Source organism: Artemia franciscana, chromosome 17, assembly GCF_032884065.1.
Source record: "Artemia franciscana chromosome 17, ASM3288406v1, whole genome shotgun sequence".
In the NCBI taxonomy this organism is placed as follows: Eukaryota; Metazoa; Arthropoda; class Branchiopoda; order Anostraca; family Artemiidae; genus Artemia; species Artemia franciscana.
In genome coordinates this window covers 35,185,641-35,208,239 of record NC_088879.1, presented here as the reverse complement: position 1 = coordinate 35,208,239, position 22,599 = coordinate 35,185,641, and the positions used below count along the sequence as shown (strand labels likewise).

Below are 22,599 nucleotides of genomic sequence, written 5' to 3'. Positions count from 1 at the left end.
CTAAATTTATCACTGTATGCCCAATACTTTCAGTCAAAAGTTATATAAATAGTTGGGTGTCACTTGGGTTTCACACCCTAAAAATATTTGGGTCCAGTGCCCACAGGGCAACAATTTTGACACTAGCATTGCTAACCGATTGCAGACACAAGTGTTTTGTGACCATGGCCGTGAAGTAGAGTGGGGGTCCAGTCACGAGGTAATCCAGATGAGACTGGTTTCCAATCAGTCTAAAGCGGTTCTGGATGGCCCAGCGCTCACGGGGAAACTGTTTTGAGACTAGAATTGCTAACCGATTCGGCACGCAACTGTTTTGTGAGTATGACCTTGAAGTAGAGTTTTGAAGTAGAAGTTTTCGATTAGTCTGAAACTGGTTCCGTGTTTTTCTCCTTTATTGTTCAGTTTTTTTCCTTTTTTTCTTTTTTTTCTTTTTTAGTTTTTTTAGTTATTTAACTTTTTTAGTTTTTTTTATTAGTTTTTAGTTTTTTTTTCTTTTTAGTTTTTTTTGTAGTTTTTACCTTTTTTTTAGTTTTTTTAGTTTTTTAACTAAAAAATTATTAACAAAAAAAATATTTTTTATTATTTTTTATTATTAATAAAAAAATTAACAGTCGCAACTGTGACCCGTGGTCACAGTTGCGTTGCAGAGTTTTGCCCCAGACGTTTTTGGTAGCTACCAAGTTGATATTATCCAATTATTTTGGCTTTCAACGTGTCAAAGCAGGAAGTAAACTGAAATTCATAGAAGAAGTAGAGAAGCAAGAAGAGCTGTACAAGTATAAATTATCCGTAAAATGTGACATTCCGTAAAATGTAATAAGTTTTCTAGCTGATTGAAACAGTTCTTTTGTTGCTAAGAACAGACGAGACTTTGCATTCTTCCTCGTTGGAACTCAACGTATATAACTACACTGCACTGCTCAGTTAGATAAACACAACTGGCCCATAACGACTCACGTCCGTGGGTGGAGACATGTTTCGTTTTGGTTGTAAACTGGTCGCAAACCAGTTGCAGATAAGACTAATTTCTAAGCGTTGTCTTGAAACAGTTGCTCTGTGGGCCCTGGGCCTTAAGTATTTGAAATAACTAATACAATACTATAGTGATATAGTTATACAATACCAATCTAGTACAAATCTAAATGTATTTAATACACTATTTTATAAAAAAAAACTTATTCTAAATCAAACAGTTCGTGGTAACGAACTGTAGTAAGGAGCGACCCGGCTCAATAAAAACCAAAACTCTAAAAAATGGAATTTTGATACCAATAGCTACATCAAAAGAATCGCATTTCAATGCTGATTTTAAATATATAAGTTTCATCAAGTTTTGTGTTACGCACCAAAAGTTACGAGCCTGAGAAAATGTGTGTTATTTTAGAAAATAGGGGGAAACACCCCCTAAAAGTAATAGAATCTTAACGAAAATTACACCATCAGATTCAGCATATAAGAGAACCCTACTGTAGAAGTTTCAAGCTCCTATCTACAAAAATGTGGAATTTTGTATTTTTTGCCAGAAGACAGATCACGGATGTGTTTATTTGTTCGTTTGTTTTTTTTTTCTTTTTCTTTTTTCTTTTTCCCAGGGTTGTTTCGACCCAGTTGTCCTAGAATGTTGCGAGATAGCTCATTCTAACGGAAATAAAAAGTTCTAGTGCCCTTTTGAAGTGACCGAAAAAATTGGAGGGCACCTAGGCCCCCTCCCACGCTAATTATTTTCCCAAAGTCAACTGATCAAAATTCTGAGATAGTCATTTTATTCAGCGTAGTCAAAAAACCTTATAACTATATCTTTGGAAACGACTTACTCCTCCACAGTCCCCGTGGGAGGGGCTACAATTTACAAACTTTGACCAGTGCTTACATATAGTAATGGTTATTTGGAAGTGTACAGGTGTTTTCAGGAGGATTTTTTGGTTGGGGAAGGGGTTGAGAAGAGGGGGATATACCGGGAGAACTTTCGATCGAGGAATTTGTCATGGGGGAAGAAAATTTCCATGAAGGGAGCGCAGGATTTACTAGCATTATTTAAAAAAAAAACAATGAAAAAATAAATATGAAAAAGTTTATTTCAGCTGGAAAAAAGGAGCAGCATTAAAACTTAAAACGAACAGAAATTATTACCCATATGAGGGGCTCACCTCCTCCTAATACCTCGCTCTTTACGCTAAAGTATTTTTAGTAATGTCAACTATTTATTCTACGGCTTTTGTGATTCAGGGGTCATTCTTAATGAATTGGGTCAAAAATTTAAGATTTAGTGTAAAGAGAGAGGTACTGACAAGGGGGCGAACCCTCTCATATGTGTAATAAAAACATGAGAATAAAAAATTCTTTACGTAAGCTAGTTTATAAGTTACGTATATCTTTTACTAATAAAAAGATTCGTAAAAAATTAAAAGTTCTAGTTGCCTTTTTAATTAACCAAAAAATTGGAGGGCAACTAGGCTTCCTCCCCCGCTCTTTTTTTCTCAAAATCATTCGATCAAAATTATGAGAAAGCCATTTAGCCAAAAAAAAAATATGCAAATTTCGTTTTAATTATTTCTCTGCAGAGATCCAAAATCAAAACATGCATTGATTCAAAAACGTTCAGAAATTAAATAAAAAAAAACAAGTTTTTTCAACTGAAAGTAAGAAGCGACATTAAAACTTAAAACGAACAGAAATTACTTCGTATATGAAAGGAGCTGCTTCCTCATCAACGCCCCACTCTTTACGCTGAAGTTTTTTACTGTTTTAAAAAGAAGAGTTGAGAGAAAGAGTCAAACTTTAGCGTAAAGAGTGCGGGCGTTGATGAGGAAGCAGCCCCTTTCATATACGAAGTAATTTCTGTTCGTTTTAAGTTTTAATGTCGCTCCTTACTTTCAGTTGAAAAAACTTGTTTTTTTTTATTTAATACCATTATTAGGGCTAGAAGGCTGCGAATATTGACTATCTCTGGACTGGACCAGTGAACAAAAAATCCAAAGCATATCAGTGGGTATGAAGAATAGCCAAGTTTTGCAAAATTTACTTTGTTACGTCACGTATTTGCTTAAAGATCCGTTGTTTCTTATTAGTGATATCAGCTACTATACTCAAATGTAAGTGCAGCGTCTGAATGTCTAGATCATTTTCTAAAAACTGATTTTTCAAAGTTTGTTTTAGCTCTTTTTACTAAAAACGATAGCAGAAACATTATACTGTATGAAAAACTCCTATCTTCTTCATTAAAGATTTTGGGACATATCTGTCTCCAACATTTCTTCATGGACCCGGCTTTGCACGTGCGCAATGAAAAGTTGCCAAGTAGCCTAAAGCTGTTACTATTTACGAAAAGAGAAAGTTCCCTTTGCACGCGATGTCGTGTGTCCCATTTCTGAACTGAAGTGTCTGTACTGCATAAATATTTATGCTGCACTAAAAACAAGCACCCAAGTTCAACTGCTATGACAAATATGAGTCCAACTGATACAAAAAAACCCTTTAGTAATGCAAAACTGTACCATTTCACGATCTTCAACGTAATAGCTTTTTAGCATTCTTCTGGGGATTTGGAAGCCTGCTGTGAGCAGGCCTCGTTGTCTTCATACTTCTTTGGTGCACGTCGATTCTGACGATGCGAAGGATCATCAGCTGGTGAATGTTTTTCTTTTAGTCATAATTCCCAAAAGTGTTCAAAACTATTTTGATTTCCATTCACTACACAAATCAAATCCTCGTATATTTTCTCCAGATCAGCAACACACACATCATTACATCTATTTTTTTTTAATTATCGTTCTCTATTGGGCTCATTGCATGGCAAGACGTAGAAAGAAATAAGTCTAAAATTATAACATTAGCTCAGATGCCTTCCAATTTGTCGCCTGTCTCTGCAGAACAGGTTTCAAAAATTTCTAGCAGTTTTTTAAAGTTTTTCAATATTCTCAGGATACTAGAAGCTCACACAGTTCGTCGAGTCAGGCAAAGGGTCTTAAGCCAGCTCAGTCGTTGTTGCTCTCTGAGTGTATGCTTCTAAAAAGTCTCGTTCCTTTTGCTGGACTTCCTTATGGTGTTTATTACGTCTATGGCTGAAGATATAAAATAATTTTTGTTCCAGCCTTTCTTCATGACTCCGCCTTCACGCGTGTGCAACAACAAATTGCGCACGATGTATGTGTTGCTGTAAAAGACGTAAGGTGGTGGAGACTGTCTAAAACTGCCAAGTTTAAACAGTGGGCAGTGGTGTGCATGTGACGTGCTTTTGGTTGTATGTCCAGAACTAACATTTTTAGCCCTTTAGGCTAAAAATGTGCTATGTGGGTTTCTCTAACTTCATGTTAGAGAAACCCACATAGCACCGTTCTCTCAAGTTATCCATTGACAAACCAACAAATGAATATCGGCTTCAGAAAACAAAATAGTATTCAACGAGTTTGATTTTCTTCTTGGTTTCAGGGCAAGGCACTCAACTCAGCTTGTGCATCGCTCTTGAATTATTTTCGTTCGGCTCTTGGATCTAGTTTTATACCCACTGCTCTGTTTCTTGATGCAGGATAAGTATTCTCCTCATTAACACATGAAATTCTTTTGGAAACTGGTCCATATATTTGTAAGGGGGTTTCATCTTCTCGGTTTCTTCTATATTTATCTGCTCGACTCATCTCGGTTGACCCGCTCTTTTGCAACTATTTCAAAATAGAGTTTGGTGTACATCAAAGATCTGCCATTGGGCCAATACTCTTTTCAGTTTATTTTAATGGCCTTTTTATTGCGGTTATCAATCCGAATCTTACGATCTGTTACCGTCCTTTCAACAAGCATCTACTACCAACCGGGGCAAAAGCTCGTCTTTTCCAGATGCGCATAATGCTTTTACTGATGACAGCACTCTTAGTACAGCCGAAAGAACTGGGTCTGATCTTTATTCAAAGATGGAGGCCCTCTTAGAAAGAGTTATCCAGATGTTTTGTGTAAATTATCTTCTTTTATGTGTTAGAAAGTAATGCTTTCTAATTTTTTCAAGAATCTTAAGGGTTGTCCTGACTAAAAATGAAACACATATCGATTTCTCGGCATCTTCCTTGATGAAAATCGTTTATTTGAGACTAATATTGGTCTTATTAAAACAAAAGTCTCCAAAAGCGTGGGAGTCTCTATAAAGCTAAACGTATACTTCTAGGGTTGGTTCTTGCAATCCTTTTTGTGACCTTATCCAGTCGCACGGACTATTACCTTGGAAACTAAACATTCTTCATTTAGAAGCTTGCTTGATTGACAAGCACTTTACTTTCTGTCGTGTGCTTGTTTTGCTTTTTTACAATTGCACGGCAGCCTTTCTGCTGCCCTGTGTATTTATATGCCTTTTGATTTTGATAAATCGACTCATCATCCCCGGACTTCCAACAACCTACACATTCCTCATACTTTCTGATTACAATTTGACTTGATTCTGACTACTGTTGCCCTGTGGTAGTTTTTAACTTGACTTGGCACACACTCATTAAGTCTGCTCAAATCTGCCACTCGTTTGGTGTCTTCAAATAGAAAGTTAGGGAAGATTTATCTAATATCAGGGTGTTTAATTCTGTTTTGTTGTTTGGTCATTTTGATTTAAGCTTCCCCTGGAGCTAATGTTTCTGGATTTGGTTTGTATATTTATTTCAGTTGGCAAAGCCACCTGCTACACCCTGCCTAGCTTGTGACTTTGAGGATTTGTGAGGTAGGCAACTGGATTTGGTTTTTATTTTGTTTATATATTTTGTTGGTATTCTTTTTCAACCTTGTCCTTTCCTCACCATGGAGCCTTATGGGGGTAAAATCTTGAAGTTTTTTTCTGTCGATCCAGATTTATTTTTGATATAAAAAAAAGAATCAGAGCTCTACGGTTAAATCCAAAGTTATATTTGAAAAATAGCGTGATAGAAACAAGTCTTCTGAAAATAGTGCCCGCTAAGGCTTGAATCTGCAGTTTTTTGAAAAATAACATGAAAGAAACTAAATTTTTGAATTTTATTTTTCTGTTTTTGTATGCAACCAAAAATGTTTAATAACAAAATAACCCATAGAGTTAGGTCCCAGGTCCTTACACATTGAATAAAAAAAGCATTATCCTAAATATTATTTTTGTTTTTTTAATTATTTGGTTAATTTCACACCCATGAGCATTTGAGAAACTCAGTGAAAAACCTTCTCCAATGACTCAAGATTAAATTTGTTTATTGATGTAACTTGCTTTAAACACTTGCATATTTAGTTCAACGATCACTTGAATTACCTATTGGTGACATTGTTCCTCAAAAATGTATTTTGTAAAGCACTAGCAAAGCTCGTTGCTAGAGAACAGGACTTAGAATTTATCTCTCCCGTGCAAGACTCATTGGAGCTTATTACTATCAACAGTTCACCTCAATAATTTCCATCTATGTTTATATTTTCTCCTGGAATGGAAGTCAATGCTAATATAGCACTTTTGGAAAACTTTCTTGTGACTTGTATTTATCTCAAAATTTGAAATGAGATCTAAGTTATGATATTATTAACTTATGAAAGAGCAGAACTCGTGTTATGATAAATCCAGTACCCAAATGAGGATTTTAAATTTAGAGTTAGCAATTCCAGATTTGTACTTACATGTGAAGTTCTTGGAAAAGACTTACTCCCGAAAATGAAATAAGTATCATAAGTACGGTTTTAGGATCCTCTAAGAAATGGGTATAGCTAAAGGACCAGATTTCACAACGTAACAACCCTTTAGTTATACCCTTCAGTTAGCAAGATTGTGTGATCAGATTAAAGAAGATGGCTGATGAAAAAGAAAACTGTACGTTAGAAATTTAGCTAATTTATCAAATTGGCAAGTGTAAATATTAGGTTAAATTATTATTCAAAATCATTATTAATTATAATTATCAGAATTTTCAAACAGTTCGTGGTAACGAACTGTAGTAAGGAGCGACCCGGCTCAATAGTAAATGAAACTCTAAAAAACGGAATGTCGATGCTAAAAGATATATCAAAAGAATCAGATTTTTATGCTGATTTTAAATATATAAGTTTCATCAAATTTAGTCTTTGTCATCAGAAGTTACGAGCCTGAGAAAATTTGCCTTATTTTAGAAAATAGGGAGTAACACCCCCTAAAAGTCATAGGATCTTAACGAAAATCGCACCATCGGATTCAGCGTATCAGAGAACCTTATAGAAAAAATTCAAAAATCTACAAAAATGTGGAATTTCGTATTTTTTGCCAGAAGACAAATCACGGGTGCGTGTTTATTTTATTTTATTTTATTTTTTTTTTGTTTTTTTTTTTCCCAGGGGTCATCGTATTGACCAAGTCGTCCTAGAGTGTTGCAAGAGGGCTCATTCTAACGGAAATGAAAAGTTCTAGTGCCCTTTTTAAGTGACCAAAAAAACTGGAAGGCACCTAGGCCCCCTCCCACGCTCATTTTTTTACCAAAGTCAACGGATCAAAATTTTGAGATAGCCATTTTGTTCCGCATAGTCTAAAACCATAATAACTATGTCTTTGGGGATGACTTACCCCCCCACAGTCCCTGGGAGAGGGGCTGCAAGTTACAAACTTTGGCCAATGTTTACATACAGTAATGGTTACTGGGAAGTGTACCGACGTTATCAGGGGGATTTTTTTGGTTTGGGTGTGGGGTTCAGGGGAGGGGGCTATATGGGAGGATCTTTTCTTGGAGGAATATTTCATGGGGAAGAGAAATTCAATCGAAAGGGCGCAGGACTTTCTAGCATTAGTATAAAAAAAAAAACAATGAAAATATAAACATGAAAAAGTTTTTTTCAATTGAAAGTAACGAGAAGCATCAAAACTTAAAACGAACAGAGATTATTACGCATATGAGGGGTTCTAAAAATACTTTAGCATAAAGAGCGAGGTATTTAGGAGGAGATAAATACTTCACTCTTTATGCTAAAAATTTTTTAAGTAATTTCGACTATTTATTCTACGGCCTTTCTGATTCAGGGGTCATTCTGAAAGAATTGGGACAAAACTTAAGATTTAGTGTGAAGAGCGAGGTATTAACGAGGGGACCAACCCCCTCATATATATAATCAAAAATATAAGAATATAAAAGTTTGTTACGTAAGTTAATTCTTAAGTTGCGTATTTTTTACTAATAAAAAGGTTCGTTAAAAATTAAAAGATCTAGTTGCCTTTTTAAGTAACCGAAAAATTGGAGGACAACTAGGCCTCCTTCCCCACCCCTTATTTCTCAAAATCGTCTGATCAAAACTAAGAGAAAGCCATTTAGCCAAAAAAAGAATTAATATACAAATTTCATTTTAATAATTTATGTACGGAGAACCAAAATCAGACATGCATTAATTCAAAAACTTTCAGAAATTAAATAAAAAAAACAAGTTTTTTGAAATGAAAGTAAGGAGCGACATTAAAACTTAATACGAACAGAAATTACTCCTTATATGAAAGGGGTTTTTCCTCCTCGACGCCACGCTCCTTGCGCTAAAGTTTGATTCTTTCTCGCAACTCTACTTTTTAAAATAATAAAAAACTTTAGCGTAAAGAGCGGGGCGTCGGGGAGGAAAAACCCCTTTCATATAAGGAGTAATTTCTGTTCGTTTTAAGTTTTAATGTTGCTCCTTACTTTCATTTCAAAAAACTTGTTTTTTTTTTATTTAATTTAAGTTATAGATTCATTCAAGCACCACAATCGTGTACCTTCATATTAACTCGATTAAAAACACCATCTTTCGAATTAAGTTCATTAAGACTTAAAAAAAAATCAAAATTATAGGAAAATCTTTCATGAGCAACGAAAACTAATGGGGTCAATTATATGAGAATTTGGCTGAAAAATTTGTATTCTTTTTTAATCTTTTTCAGTAGATACTTTTTGGAAGTTTCTTTGAAGCTGAGACAAGATAGATAAAGAGCTTGGAGTTTGTAATAATATAGTGTTTGCACTCCATTAAGTATTAATTGGTAAGAACCTTTAAAATTTACTGGTGTCCACGGTGTCAGTGGAAACTCACAATAAAAAAAAAATTGATTGCATTCGTGTTTGTCACTGTTATTAGTTGATTTTCGCTTCTTTTTTGAAGCTTTTAGTTGTGTTTGTTATTATTATTTTCGGGCAGTTGAGATCAACCAGCCTAAAATTTGCCAAATACAGGCTACATGTCTATAGGGACTGTAGACTATGTATATAGTCTACCACCGCAACTAAATGTTACTTGAGGTGTTAAATATTTTGCCATGACCTATCCGCTTTAAGCGCAAATAAATTCTATTCTATAAACTGTATGCTAATAAGTTACCTTAGCTTTACTCCTTCTTGACTTATCCGAACCAAAGGAAATACCTGAGCTTAAGCTCGAGTTAGGTCCAAGGGAACATCGAGATTTTGAACGGCAGACAGCTGAGCCATTCGGTTCTAAGTCCCTTGAGTAGCTTATGCTGAAAAAGGAGAGAAATAATTCAGCCTGTTCATACATATACAGCATAAACTTGATTAAACTCTTAATTCATATTATCACTAGTAGCAAAGCTTGATGGACGACAGAGGTTATAAATGGCGTGTCTTTATCACTGGCGTGTCTAATCACTATTATCACTAGCAGCAAAGGTTGATGGACGACAGAGGTTATAAATGGCATGTCTTTATCACTGGCGTGTCTTATCACTATTATCACTAGCAGCAAAGCTTGATGGACGACAGAGGTTATAAATGGCGTGTCTTTATCACTGGCGTGTCTTATCACTATTATCACTAGCAGCAAAGCTTGATGGACGACAGAGGTTATAAATGGCGTGTCTTTATCACTGGCGTGTCTTATCACTATTATCACTAGCAGCAAAGCTTGATGGACGACAGAGGTTATAAATGGCGTGTCCTTATCACTGGCGTGTCTTATCACTATTATCACTAGCAGCAAAGCTTGATGGACGACAGAGGTTATAAATGGCGTGTCTTTATCACTGGCGTGTCTTATCACTATTATCACTAGTAGCAAAGCTTGATGGACGACAGAGGTTATAAATGGCGTGTCTTTTTTGAGGATCGGAAATTTATGGTGAGTACGAGAAATCGAATGGCGATGGAAAGCACGTCGAGCGGGCGCTCTAAAGCACTTTAAAGAGATCTGAAAGCGCTAAAAAGACCTTTGAATATACATTTTAAGATATGGTGATTCCAATGATTGTTATATAAAAAGTAAAGGATCACTCTGAAGTGAGAAATAGAGCGCTAAAAAAGCGTGTAAAGGGCAAAATAAGAGTGCCTATCCGATGTACTACTAAAACAGGCAAAAAAAGCTCGAGTCTGCACGTCAAAGCGCAAATTTGCGTGCAAAAGCACACAAAACTGATGGAAAGTTTGAAGAAACTCTGGGAAAAGTGGCAATGTGGAACAAACTGTGGGAGATCCAATAATCACAAGTAGAAAGTCGAGCGACGGCTTTATAGTACCTCTGCAATCGCTGAAATGTGCGCTAAAAGCGAAAAACTCATCTACTTGCTACAAAAAGTTCAGATTTGGTTGAAACACGATTTTAAATACCGAGAGTCCGTGGTGTTGGAAAGTAAGTGAATCTGTAAGCCTAAATCTGGTCCTGGCATGTCTTAATACCCGCTTCAAGTGCAAAAGTAGAAAAATTTGAGATAATTAGTTTCTTTAAACAAGTGAATATTCGAAATGACACCGGACAAGCAATACGAAGCCCGATTTAGAGCGTTCAGCACAGCCCACGACGCTTAAAGACACGAAGAAAATAAAGGTTTGGACACACATAGAGACCTATATGGCACTTTTTTGGAGATGTGCAACCAAAAAAGCCATTTCCGTTTGCTACTTGAGCTAACCTGTCTTGATTGTCATGGCTATTGGAAAATGGAATGCAAAATAAGCCAATAATCATCACATAATATGGTACTTCACTTAAATATCAGATCACATGTTGAACCACCAAAATTCCAAGTTAGGCTTAAGCCTTAAAAGGGATGAAAATGCACAATACATAAAAATTTATTGCACTAGGGAGGACCCGTTGCAAGAACATAAGTCGGTGCACTGAAGTGAGTTGCTTTTGCAGTTGGAGCACCCAGAGTAGTTTTTTTTTTGCGACGGCATCGCTTAAGCTCTTGACAGGCAACAGAAGCTTGAGGCAGGGTTGACCATCGGGGGGCCCAAAGCCCACTGCTAGTCATTTCCCATCCGAAATCATTGTGGGTCTTTTCGGGAATAATGGCAAGATGAGAACCAGAAGGCTTGAAGGTAAGTACGCCGAATGTGCTGGTTTAGTGCATCTGGAGTTGTCAGAAGTCCGTTCATGTATGATTTTTTTTTTGTGAACAGATACTTCCTCAACTTGTTTACCGACTCTTTCCTACTGGATCTGTCATATACAAGCACAACGAACTTATCGATCTGTGCAAAGTCGTTTTCAGGGAGCTCTGGAGGAGGAGAAGACAGGCGGTTAAAAACCACTATTATGACACTTTTCGCTTCCCATGCTCTCCAAAACCCTCCTTTGCCATACCAAAGAAATACAGACACAGTGTTGGTGCCACTGACAGCATGGAAAAAAGCAATGACTGCGCCTTTTCTCCGCCAAGTGCAGATGTTATGCCGTGAACAGGAATGTAGCGGAAACTCTTCCCTTGGCCGTAGGCTACGTACAGTTGATAAGCCCCAATAAAAAAAGTACTTTGCGATGAGCAGAACACCTGCATCTGAATCAACTGTTCTGACAGTGCTAAATTTCATGTTGCAGCGCGCTTGATGAAGGCAGCGTAGGACTATCTTGCTATCTTCCTCTTGTGGTTTCTAGAATGCATTCCAGCCAAGTCAGTTGGATTAGTACTTCTTGGACTATCACTAGAAGTTGCGACTGCTAAATGATTGGTAACAGTGTCGCATATCTTTTTTGCCATTAACTCAAATAGGCTCTTCTTGTTGTCTGAACACTGCTGGAAACTAGTCCATTTTTTGGATTTAGAGTTTCTTTCCTCAACCTCTGTCCGATGCTTAGCCTCGCCGCGCTTTTTTCAGGCTACGTCAACTCTCCGTGTTTCACTTGTGAACTGGTGTTACGAAGGTATTAGCAAATTTCTTCTGTAACACATTCGCCAAACGTCTTACTTCTGGCTTTATAAGGTGGACTAGGATAGCACCATCAAAAACCTTAGAATCAGCGTGAGGTTTCTCGGTCACAACTTCAGAAAAATAAGCTGTGAGCAGAGTTACAATATCAGACTTCGTGCCGGATCTCAGATTACCCTGATCAGAGATTGAAGGAGGGAAAGGCTGGTTCTCACGTTTGAAAAACTTTTACAAATTGGTGCCTCTGGTGTTACAGCCAATATAGAGTTTATTAAATAGGGCCGAATCTCACTTGACCATCTGAAAGATCGATTGCGACTGTGGTATCGGTGATGGAATGGGAGCTGAAAATAATAGCATCTTGTTATGGCGTATCGGTGAATCAATAGACTTTTTAAGTTTTACAAAAGGCTCTTCCACAAAAGAATCATATTGGGATTTCCCCACAATTTTAAAGAAGTCGCTCGACTTCTTACCCATCATCACTGACACGCTTTGGAACGCACTCTCGACCTGCTTTTGTAATTGCCGAACTTCTGGTACTCTAAACTATGTTCTCGCCAGTTTTTGCATTCCATAGAATTTACGCTTCCATTTTGTGCTTTATGCGCTTTCATTAGCCCTCTAGAACGTGTTTCAGAGTGATCCTTTGCTTTTTGTAAAGACACCATTGGAATCGACACATCTTCAATTGTATTTACAGAAGATTTGATGCTTTTGTAAACTTGCGCCTTTTTAGCGCTCCGGGTGCTTTATAGGGTGCTATAGAGCAATCTTTAGACTTCATACCGATCAGCATTGGGCTCCCCGTATTTCATACTGTGTTTGAACTTTTTACGGAGTTTCTCAAAACATTCCATAAGTTCTGAGCTTTTTGTGTGCTTTTGAGCGTGTAAATACGCGCTTAGACAAACGAACTTGTAATTATCGAGCTCCTTCTTGTAATAGTCGAACTTCTAGTTCTCTTTACTATCTTTTTCCCGGTTTTTGTATTCCATGAAATAGGCACTTACGTGCTTTTTTAGCGCTCTGTTGCGTGCTTCGGAGTAATCCTTTCCTTTTTATTTAGCCACCATTAGAATCTCCCTATCTTAAAACTTATTCTCAGAAGTTGTGATGCGTGTGTTGAGAGACTGGTAAACTCGCGATTTTTTTTAGTACTTTCGGTGCTCAAAAAGGTGCTTTAGAGCCTCTCGTCGACATGCCTTCCCTAACCGTTGGATTCCCCTTGCTTTAATCCATATTTCCACCAATTTTGAAGCCTTTTGCGAGAAGTGTACGATTCTTGTGATAATTTCCGTTTAGCCCCGCTACTAATGAATCTGACTGTATATGGTTTAATAAAAAAAATACTCGCTTCATATAACCATTCTAAAACGTGGCGTGGCTATTTTTTTAGCTAAAAACTAGTAATTGACTGAGAGCTAATTATATAGTTAGATTAACCCAGTCCTTGAGGCCTTATTAGAATAGAATAACCGTAAACATGAGAGGAAGGCTCACTCAATTACTGATTATTAGAAATTACCGTGATTACCCGGTGATTTTACCACCTCCTTTAAAGGAGCCAACAGAAATGGTGAACTTGTTCTGGGTTGTCTAGTGTGCTCTCTAGCTCCTATCCTTACAAGTATGCCTTTAAGTCCTACTGACGTAAACGGTTATAAATACATAAATCTAATTTGCCACTTGATGTTCGATTAGTAAGCTGTTTATGGTAAAAAAAAAAAAAGAATTAGAAAGTTAGGAAAGACTCTGCTCTTGTACAGTTACTTGCTACTTGTTATTTTGAATAAGTTTTTGTGGATGTAGAATGAACACAAAAATATTAGTGCTCTTGAAAGTATTACACCACGCAGTAAAGCTAGAAATGTTCAAAATAAGTTTAATCTTATTTAGTGTGTTTCCGTGTCTCAAGCAGAGGATCCAGACAGAAGTTTTTTTTATTTATTTAGAACGAAACATTGAATATGAAGTGCTTCAAAGAAAAGAAAAGAGCCACATCAAACTCAAAACCAGAAGAAATAAAATCTCTTTATAACTCAAACTACAAACGACCAGAAATTACTATCAATGAACAAATAAATCCAAAAACACACAGAAATTAAAATAAATAATCGCATCAAAACATAAAGATAGTTAACACTGATATAGATGAATAAATAAATTCTAAAATTGATATTTAAGACGAAACATCAAATCATACTTAAAACGGCAAAGAATGACTACAAACGAAAATAGGGATAGTACTCTCTTCCCTAAACCCCCTAAAAGTTATTGCTTCATTCATGCTTTATTGGAACTATTTGTATTTTTAACAATACTGTCTAATTTGATAAAGTATCAAGTATCAATAAAGCTACAATAATAATCAAGGTAATTTGAAGGATTCAATGAAATCAAACTGAATATTTAATATAATAATGTTAGTTTCTGGAAATCTCAGTAATTCAACATTTAATAACTTATTTCAGAAAATTTTTGTTTTTAAGTTTGAAATATGTATGGTTTTCAGTAAAGCGTAACTGACGCAGTACCTTCAGGAAGTTTAGGGGGAACAGAAACAACACTCCTGTTTTAGTAATTTCTTTTCGTTTTAGGTTTCATTTTATTGTGCGTAACAATTATTATTCGTTTTAGGATTTATTTCTTCATCTAAATTAGTATCTCTTATCTTTATTTTTCATTTGGACATTTATTTTAAATTAAGTTATTTTTATTAAACTTTCTTCCCGATTTTTTAAATCCATATCTGATCGCTTTTTTTGCTGGAGTTTTAATATCGGTTATAATTATGAATGTTTTTATTTTATGGTCATTTTGATGGTCTCCATATAAATTGTCTGTTTGTATTTTAGTCCAGCATCCCCCTCAACATTTTTGAGAGTTTTAGAATACTACCGTTAGCGGCTCCGGAGATATTGCATATAAGCCCCTTTTACAGCTTGGATGCGTATAGGGTATTTTCCATATAGTTCAACATCATTCTAATCATTTCCTAAAAATCCTAACTGAATACCCTTAGCCACTTCTATCGTATTGCAGATGCACTATTTTGAAAACCAAGCTGCGCATAGAGTTTGATTCAGTTCACTATCATTTGTGTTAGTTCACTGTCAACCTTAAGATTCTCTGAAAATTTCAATCTAATATCCTTAATACCCCTTTGAAGACATAAATCCCAATAGTGTCTTTTGAGCTAGTTCAGCAGCCCCCTGAATATCCACAGAAAGATTCAACTTGATGCCTTCAACTTTTTCTGGAACTCCTGTTGACAACTTGAATGTGCATCGTCCTTTTTACAGCCTGGATGCCCGAAGTACATTTTGACTTGATTCGGCATTAAGTTGAACCTGGAAGATTCAACTTAATACCTTTACCCATTTAAGAGATATTGCAGTTACACTCTTTTGACAACCTAGATGCAGAGAATGTCTTTAGGTTTAGTCCAACGTCCCTCTCCCCATTCCCTCGAAATTTCAACTTTATACCCTTAGTCGTTCCTGACATATTAGGATGTACCCTTTTGACAACTTTGATGTAAACAATGTCTTTTGATTTAGGGTAGCATCTCAAAGCCTTCTCAGAAAGTTTCGAATTAATATCCTGGACCAGATACGGCATATACATCCCTTTGGAAACCTTGATGCATATAGCGCTATTTTTCAGCTTCCCTCTCACCGTCCCCTGGAATTTTCAATTATACACCCTTAGGTTTCTCCTGAAATAAGTGTGAAACATAGGTTTAAGCAATTGCCAATTTGCATGATTTACCCCCTTTTATTATGCCCTATTATCCCATGAATTATCTCCTTTTATTGGGCTTATTATATATTTTTTTAACTTTCCAAAATAGGGTTGGGATAACCAAGATAGACGTATAAGCAAACAGAGTCAAACCCCAGAAGAGATGATCCCCATGTTTTTTTCGGCACCTGGAACCCAATGGTGTCAATTCAGGAAAATATAGAAGGGGGGTCGAAGTGTGTCAATGAAAATATAGGGAGGAGAAATAAATCCATTTTCGAATCTATGGAGAGGACAATAATATAGGGAAGATTCCGCCCTCTACCCTACAATTGAGGTTCCGTACCTGTTGGAACATCGATGCACAAAATTTTACTACGGTTTCTAATCTTTTCCATACGGTCCACCTATGTTGACGTGTTTGTTTATTTTGAAATTTTAACTTGTGGTGCTTTATCTTAAATTTTAATCTTGTTTATCATTTTAATTGATGTTATTTTCTGAGTTAAAATCACTCTTCACTTTGCCTTGGAACCTCATTTTTATTTATTTTTCTGATCAATCCAATTAAGAATCAAATGGAAAATTTTAAGTTACCCTCGGCAGTTTTATACTCATTTGATTTTGTCACGAGTATTGCAAAATAGACGTTGATGGGACAGGTACTCCACAACGTCGTGGAAGATAGAGCTTTACCTCCACTTACTAGTTCTTTGCTTCCTTTGTTATTCCCTAATCGTCACTAGTTCGTCTAGTTGAAGAGTTTTCTTTCCCTGAACGCAGGTATAAACATTCTATGATCCGCCGCTTAGTGCGTAGCATGTTTGCAAAACATTGTATTTCGTATAATATTCATTCTACACTATTAAGCGTTTTTCTTCTCGTCGAAAAGAAAATATTTCTCCTTTTTGAATTATTTCTAAGTCACTCCTAAGCCCCAGTCAATTTACTTCGGCACCCCTTACTGAAGCAATATCTGTCACCTTTCAGTAATCCTTATCTCAAGTGTACAAGAACTAAGTGGCTAGATGACAAAAAGGTTCCGGAGAATGGGTTTCGAAAAGTCTTCGAGTTAAAAAGTCGTTTTGTAAGTCCCAGTGTCGGCTTACAGCCTCACAGATAAAGGGCCCATTAGCACATTTTCTCACAACCACAGGGAGCTTCCAAAACAATTTTGCAAAAAACGATAAAGGATCTTGAATATATCGACAGTTCGAGAGGCTAACAAGAAGCTAGTTTAAAACAGAGAAAACGTATAATCTCTTACTAATTGCTCCAAACGTTGCAATACACCGGCAAAAACGCTGTCTATTCAATGTTCCTACAAGATAAATACTGTACATCATGTGTCTACAAAGATTCCAATCAAGGCGGTTACCACAACTGAAAACTTTTAATGCTATCAAACTATTCAATGAGACTTCTTTTGAGCTGATTTTTTATGTTTTCCATACAGGTATACTTTTAGGAATATTTTTAGGGAATGCCCTTTCCTAAACTTGGAAAAAAAAATTCTGCTCTGTTCAATTAAAAAAAGGAAAAAAAAGCTGAAATTGCATTATATCTGAATATACCTATCTCTGGCACAAAATTGAAGAAGTGAATTGAAGTTGAGATTTCTGGGAAAACAGGTGTCGGGTTTTAGTTATCTGTCGTTTGTTCAGATCTCTATCTAAGCTATACAAGTTGTGGTAAGATCGCCCACTTAATTCTGAACAGTTTGGCCACACAAACTAAAAAAAGCTTATAATGGACGAGATAGGGTAATTCTTTATGATATCGAACAATCTTTTCTAGGCTGAATTATGGGTGGTTGAATTCTCAATCGTACGCACCTTGAGAAGTTTGTTTTTTCACCAAGCTTTTCTTACGACTTCACCACGAAAAATAATAATAAGCCTACGTAATTTAATATATATATTTAAGATATATTGCAGCTCTTTACTCTTATCCTCGTCAGACTAATCGATATTTAGTCGGATACAATAACAGATCATGAAGATAGATTTACGGGCGAATAGTGTGGGTAGTACCTCCGCCTACCCAACCCGCATAAAATGATTTTTATACTAATTTTTATATTTTTAGTTCATGGCTTAGTATTTGATAATTTTTAGGGGGGAGGGGTATTCTCCCCCTAGAATTTATACCCCCCACTAGTAGAGCACGAATCAACTAAAACTATAGGCAAAGCTATAAAATTGCTCTTGATAAAATATAAGTTAAAAAAAATATATGAAACGGTAAAGCTTCTAGTTTTTCAGGCAATCTAATAGTTTCGTTCAACATCCAAAAACCTTTGACAAGTGAAAACACACAAACACAAATAAAAAAACACAAATAGTACACACATCTATCAAAACCTAAATAGAAAAAAAGCTAACAATCAAGAAAACCACGATAAATGTTCTTCACTTTTTTGAATTGTTTTCTTATATATTTCAGATATTTATAGTTAAGTTTTTGTTTATCTTGTTTTTAAACTGAGGAACAACACACATAAGAAATGGTTACCCAATTAGTACGATTCAGTACGAATAAATAAACAAGGAACTCCTACATAAAATGAACAAAGATTAAGGTAAAGTGAGATAATGTTTAAAGCTAGTCAATTGTTAAAATCCTGCCTTAACAAAATAATCTTATATCTTCAGGAGCGGAGTGAACAAAAACCGCCAAAAACAAAACCGCCAAAAAAGATCTGGAAAGCAACTAACAACCATGACTAGCAAACATGGCAAACATGGCTCTTGGCTGTTTTTAAAAGTATTAAGGTCGCTTGGGATTTTGGACCAGGATTGCAATAAATTATTGTACACGTTACACACGCCAATTCTTTACTGTATTTGTAAAATGGAAGTGTTTTCCAAAAAATACCTTTTTTTATCATTGTTTGAACACTTGCTCCTCATAAGGTACTAGTCTAGTGTTTTAAGGACTAGTCCAGTCCAAACTTAAAGTTGGAAAAATCTCTAGCTTCCCTGTATTTTAAGAAAGACATTAAGATTCTGGAAGAAGTGCAGAGGCAGTCAACTGAAACAGTATTTGGCCAGCAGGATATCTTACCATGTAAGAAGAGTTTAACTGAAACTTCTAACAAATTGCTTTGAGAAGAAGAGATGATGCCATTCTAACCCTCAAATTGATGAAATCCAACTCTAGAAACATGTTATCCTGTAGTTGATTTTGGGAAAGAGCGGGAAAGACTAGAAGGATCGAGTTCAAACCTTTGGGGCGTAACCTTGCCCAAGTAAGGCTAGGCAACTTCAAATATCAACAAAAAACACACATACAGAAATGAAAAAACACAAAAAGTACACAAATCTATCAAAACCTAAATTGAAAAAAAAACTAAGAATCAAGAAAACCACTATAAACGTTCTTCAGTTTTTTGGGATGTTCTCTTATATTTTTGAGGTGTTTATGGTTAAGTTTTTGTTTATATTTTTTTAAACTGAAAAAGAAAACGTTTAAGAAACGGTTACCCCATTAGTACGATTTTGTAGGGATAAATAAGCAAGGAATTCGTACATAAAATTAACAAAGATAAAAGGTAAAGTGAGAGTACATTTAAAGCTAGTCAACTGTTAAAATCCTGCCTTATCATAATAATCTTATATCCTCATGAGCGGAGATGTGAAAACACATACATGATAAATATAACTGAATAAAAACCGCCAAAAAAATTTAAAAGAGCCAAAAAGCAACTAACAGCCATGGCTAGCAAATAAATCTTGGTTCTTTTCAAAAGTATTAAGGTAAACAGTACTTCGAAGTCGCTTGGAATTTTGAACCAGGATTGCAATAAATTGTTAAACATGTTATATCTGCTTATTCTTTACTATATTTGTAAAAAGCAAGAGTTGTCCAAACAATAACTTTCTTACAACTGTTTGAACAAATTGAGTTCCCTCAAGTGAGTCGCCTATATGAGCTGGCTGTAACCTTGTGTGTCTGATTTAAGGATATATTCCGAATAAAGTTGCTATTTTAATGCATTTTCTGTGTCCATAGGAAAAGGACCTTCGTGTTTCCTATCAATTCTAAAAGATATACGATGTCTTAGTCTAGATCTCAGTGACATGGCTTGAAACCTAAACGAATAAATAGGAGCCTACTGAGGCGCAAGAGATATTAAAAGAATCTTTTCATGCTAAAATGCAGATATGCTAGTTTTTATTATAATGGTAGGCTGTTTTTCATAATGTCATTTAGATAATATTTATAGTCCCCTGGCTATCCGATGAACAAATTTTCGTTTTTCCTGGATTTTTAGCTCGTATTTGCCTCTCAATAATTATTGGTGGCAGGGCCATAACCATAATTTTTCTTTTTTAATTTTTTCGTTTTTTCCGGGACAAAACTTTGAAAACGCATCGAAAAATTGCTTATATTCAATTTTTTGCGATTTAACGAGTCGGACAAATATTTTTTGGAGGGGAGGCAAACCCCCCACCCCTGTATACGGCCTTGGCTCTTATAAGAACTCTATATTCTCATCCTTAAAGTTTGCTGAGATTACACCGTCACCAAACCATTACATTGTTGAGAATAAACATGTTCTCACTTTACCTTAATTTTTGTTCATTTTATGTAGGAATTCCTTGTTTATTTATTCATACTGAATCGTACTAATTGGGTAACCATTTCTTATGTGTGTTGTTCCTCAGTTTAAAAACAGGATAAACGAAAACTTAACTATAAATATCTCAAATATAAAAGAGAACAATTCAAAAAACTGAAGAACGTTTATAGTGGTTTTCTTGATTCTTAGTATTTTTTTTCTATTTAGGTTTTGATAGATGTGTGTACTATTTGTGCTTTTTTTTTTTTTACTTGTGTTTGTGCGTTTTCAGTTGTCAAAGATTTTTGGATGTTAAAAGAAACTATTCGATTGCCTGAAAAACTAGAAGCTTTATCGTTTCATATATTTTTTTGAACTTATATTTTATCAAGAGCAATTTTATAGCTTTGCCTAAAATAAAAAGCTGGGTGGCTTCCATGTATTTTTTATTTATTGTATCTTTTCCCAGCCGATTTGTTTAGAAGTTTTAGTTGATTCGTGCTCTACTAGTGGGGGTATCAATTCTAGGGGGAGGGGGGGAATCCCCCCCCCCCAAAAAAAATGGTCAAATACTAAGCTATGAACTAAAAATATAAAATTAGCATAAAAATCATTTTATGCGGGTTGGGTAGGCTGGAGATACTACCCAGACTATTCGCCCGTAAATCTGATCTGTTATTGTATCCGACTAAATGTCGATTAGTCTGACGAGGATAAGAGTAAAGAGCTGCAATATATCTTAAATATAGATATGAATTTACGTAGGTTTATTATTATTTTTCGTGGTGAAGTCGTAAAAAAAGCTTGGTGAAAAAAAAACTTCTCGAGATGCGTACGATTGAGAATTCAACTACCCATAATTCAGCTTAGAAAAGATTGATATCTTAAAGACTTGCCCTATCTCGTCCATTATAAGCTTTTTTAGTTTGTGTGGCCAAACTATTCAGAATTAAGTGGGCGATCTTACCAGAACTTGTATAGCTTACATAGAGATCTGAACAAACGACAGATAACTAAAACCCGACACTTATTTTCCCAGAAATCTCAACTTCAATTTAACTTTTCGAGTTTTGTTCCAGAGATAGGTATATTCAGATATAATGAAACTTCAGGTTTTTTTTTTGTTTTTTTTTTTTTTAATCGAACAGAGCAGAATTTTCTTTGCTAAGTTCAAGAAAGGGCATTCCCTAAAAATATTCCTAAAAGTATACCTGCTTGGAAAACATTAAAAATCAGCTCAGAACAAGTCTTATTGAATAGTTTGACAGCATTAAAAGTTTTCAGTTGTGCTAACCGCCTTGATTGGAATCTTTGTAGACACATGATGTACAGTATTTATCCTGTAGGAACATTGAATAGACAGTGTTTTTGCCGTTGTATTGCAATTTAGCCACCTAGTTCTTGTACCCTTGAGATAAGGATTACTGAAACGTGACAGAGATTGCTTCAGTAAGGGGTGCCAAAGTAAATTGACCGGGGCTTAGGAGTGACTTATATATAATTCAAAAAGGAGAAATATTTACTTTTCGATGAGAAGAAAAAAACGCCTAATAGTGTAGAGCAAATTTTTTTTTTAGAGAGAGAGAAGTTTATTAATATTAAATAGAAGACAATACAAAATACAATTCAAAATCGAATTACAGTACACATAATTCCCCTCGAAAGGCTCCATGACCAGGGATACAGGGGGGATGAGAAAAAAAACAATTATTATACAAGCAATAAATTAAATATAGGCAATCACATATAGCAGTTCATAGGCAATATACTTATGAGGGATACAATATAAGCAACAACTAGAAGGAAAAAAAAACAAAAAACAAACAAACATAGAGAACATCCCTGAGGCCTGGGAGCAAAGTGCAGAGAGGAAAACCACACACCACTAACAAAACACAGGGGCCATCAACTCCTCAGAGGAAAAAAAATCTATTTGATTCTTTATTAAATGATCCTTAAGAATCCTTTTAAAAGTCCCAAACGAGTGGCATTTCTGCACTGAAGAAGGTAGTGAATTCCAGACCTGTTGACAAGCAACGTGGGGATTGAAATCTGATCGAATAGTAGGGGTAGGCGGAATGTAGGTATTATTTGAAGAACGAAGGCTATATGGAGCTGAATCAGAAATAAACATAGGAGTTTCCCGAAGAGATTTTGGAAGATTGCCGTGAAGTTGATCAAAGACAAAAGAAGCACAAGAAATAATGTAAATAGACCGTAGAC

At 35.6% G+C, this 22,599-nt stretch overlaps 1 protein-coding gene across 3 annotated transcripts in view; it reads right to left on the bottom strand.

The window, feature by feature from the left end:
* LOC136038183 (galanin receptor 2b-like) overlaps positions 1–22,599 on the bottom strand; it is a 190,192-nt gene that overhangs the window by 47,387 nt on the left and 120,206 nt on the right. For all 3 annotated transcript variants that reach the window (XM_065721263.1, XM_065721264.1, XM_065721265.1), the window contains exon 6: positions 9,283–9,421. In XM_065721263.1, the coding sequence (XP_065577335.1) occupies positions 9,283–9,421 (139 nt within the window). The remainder of the gene's footprint in view (positions 1–9,282; positions 9,422–22,599) is intronic.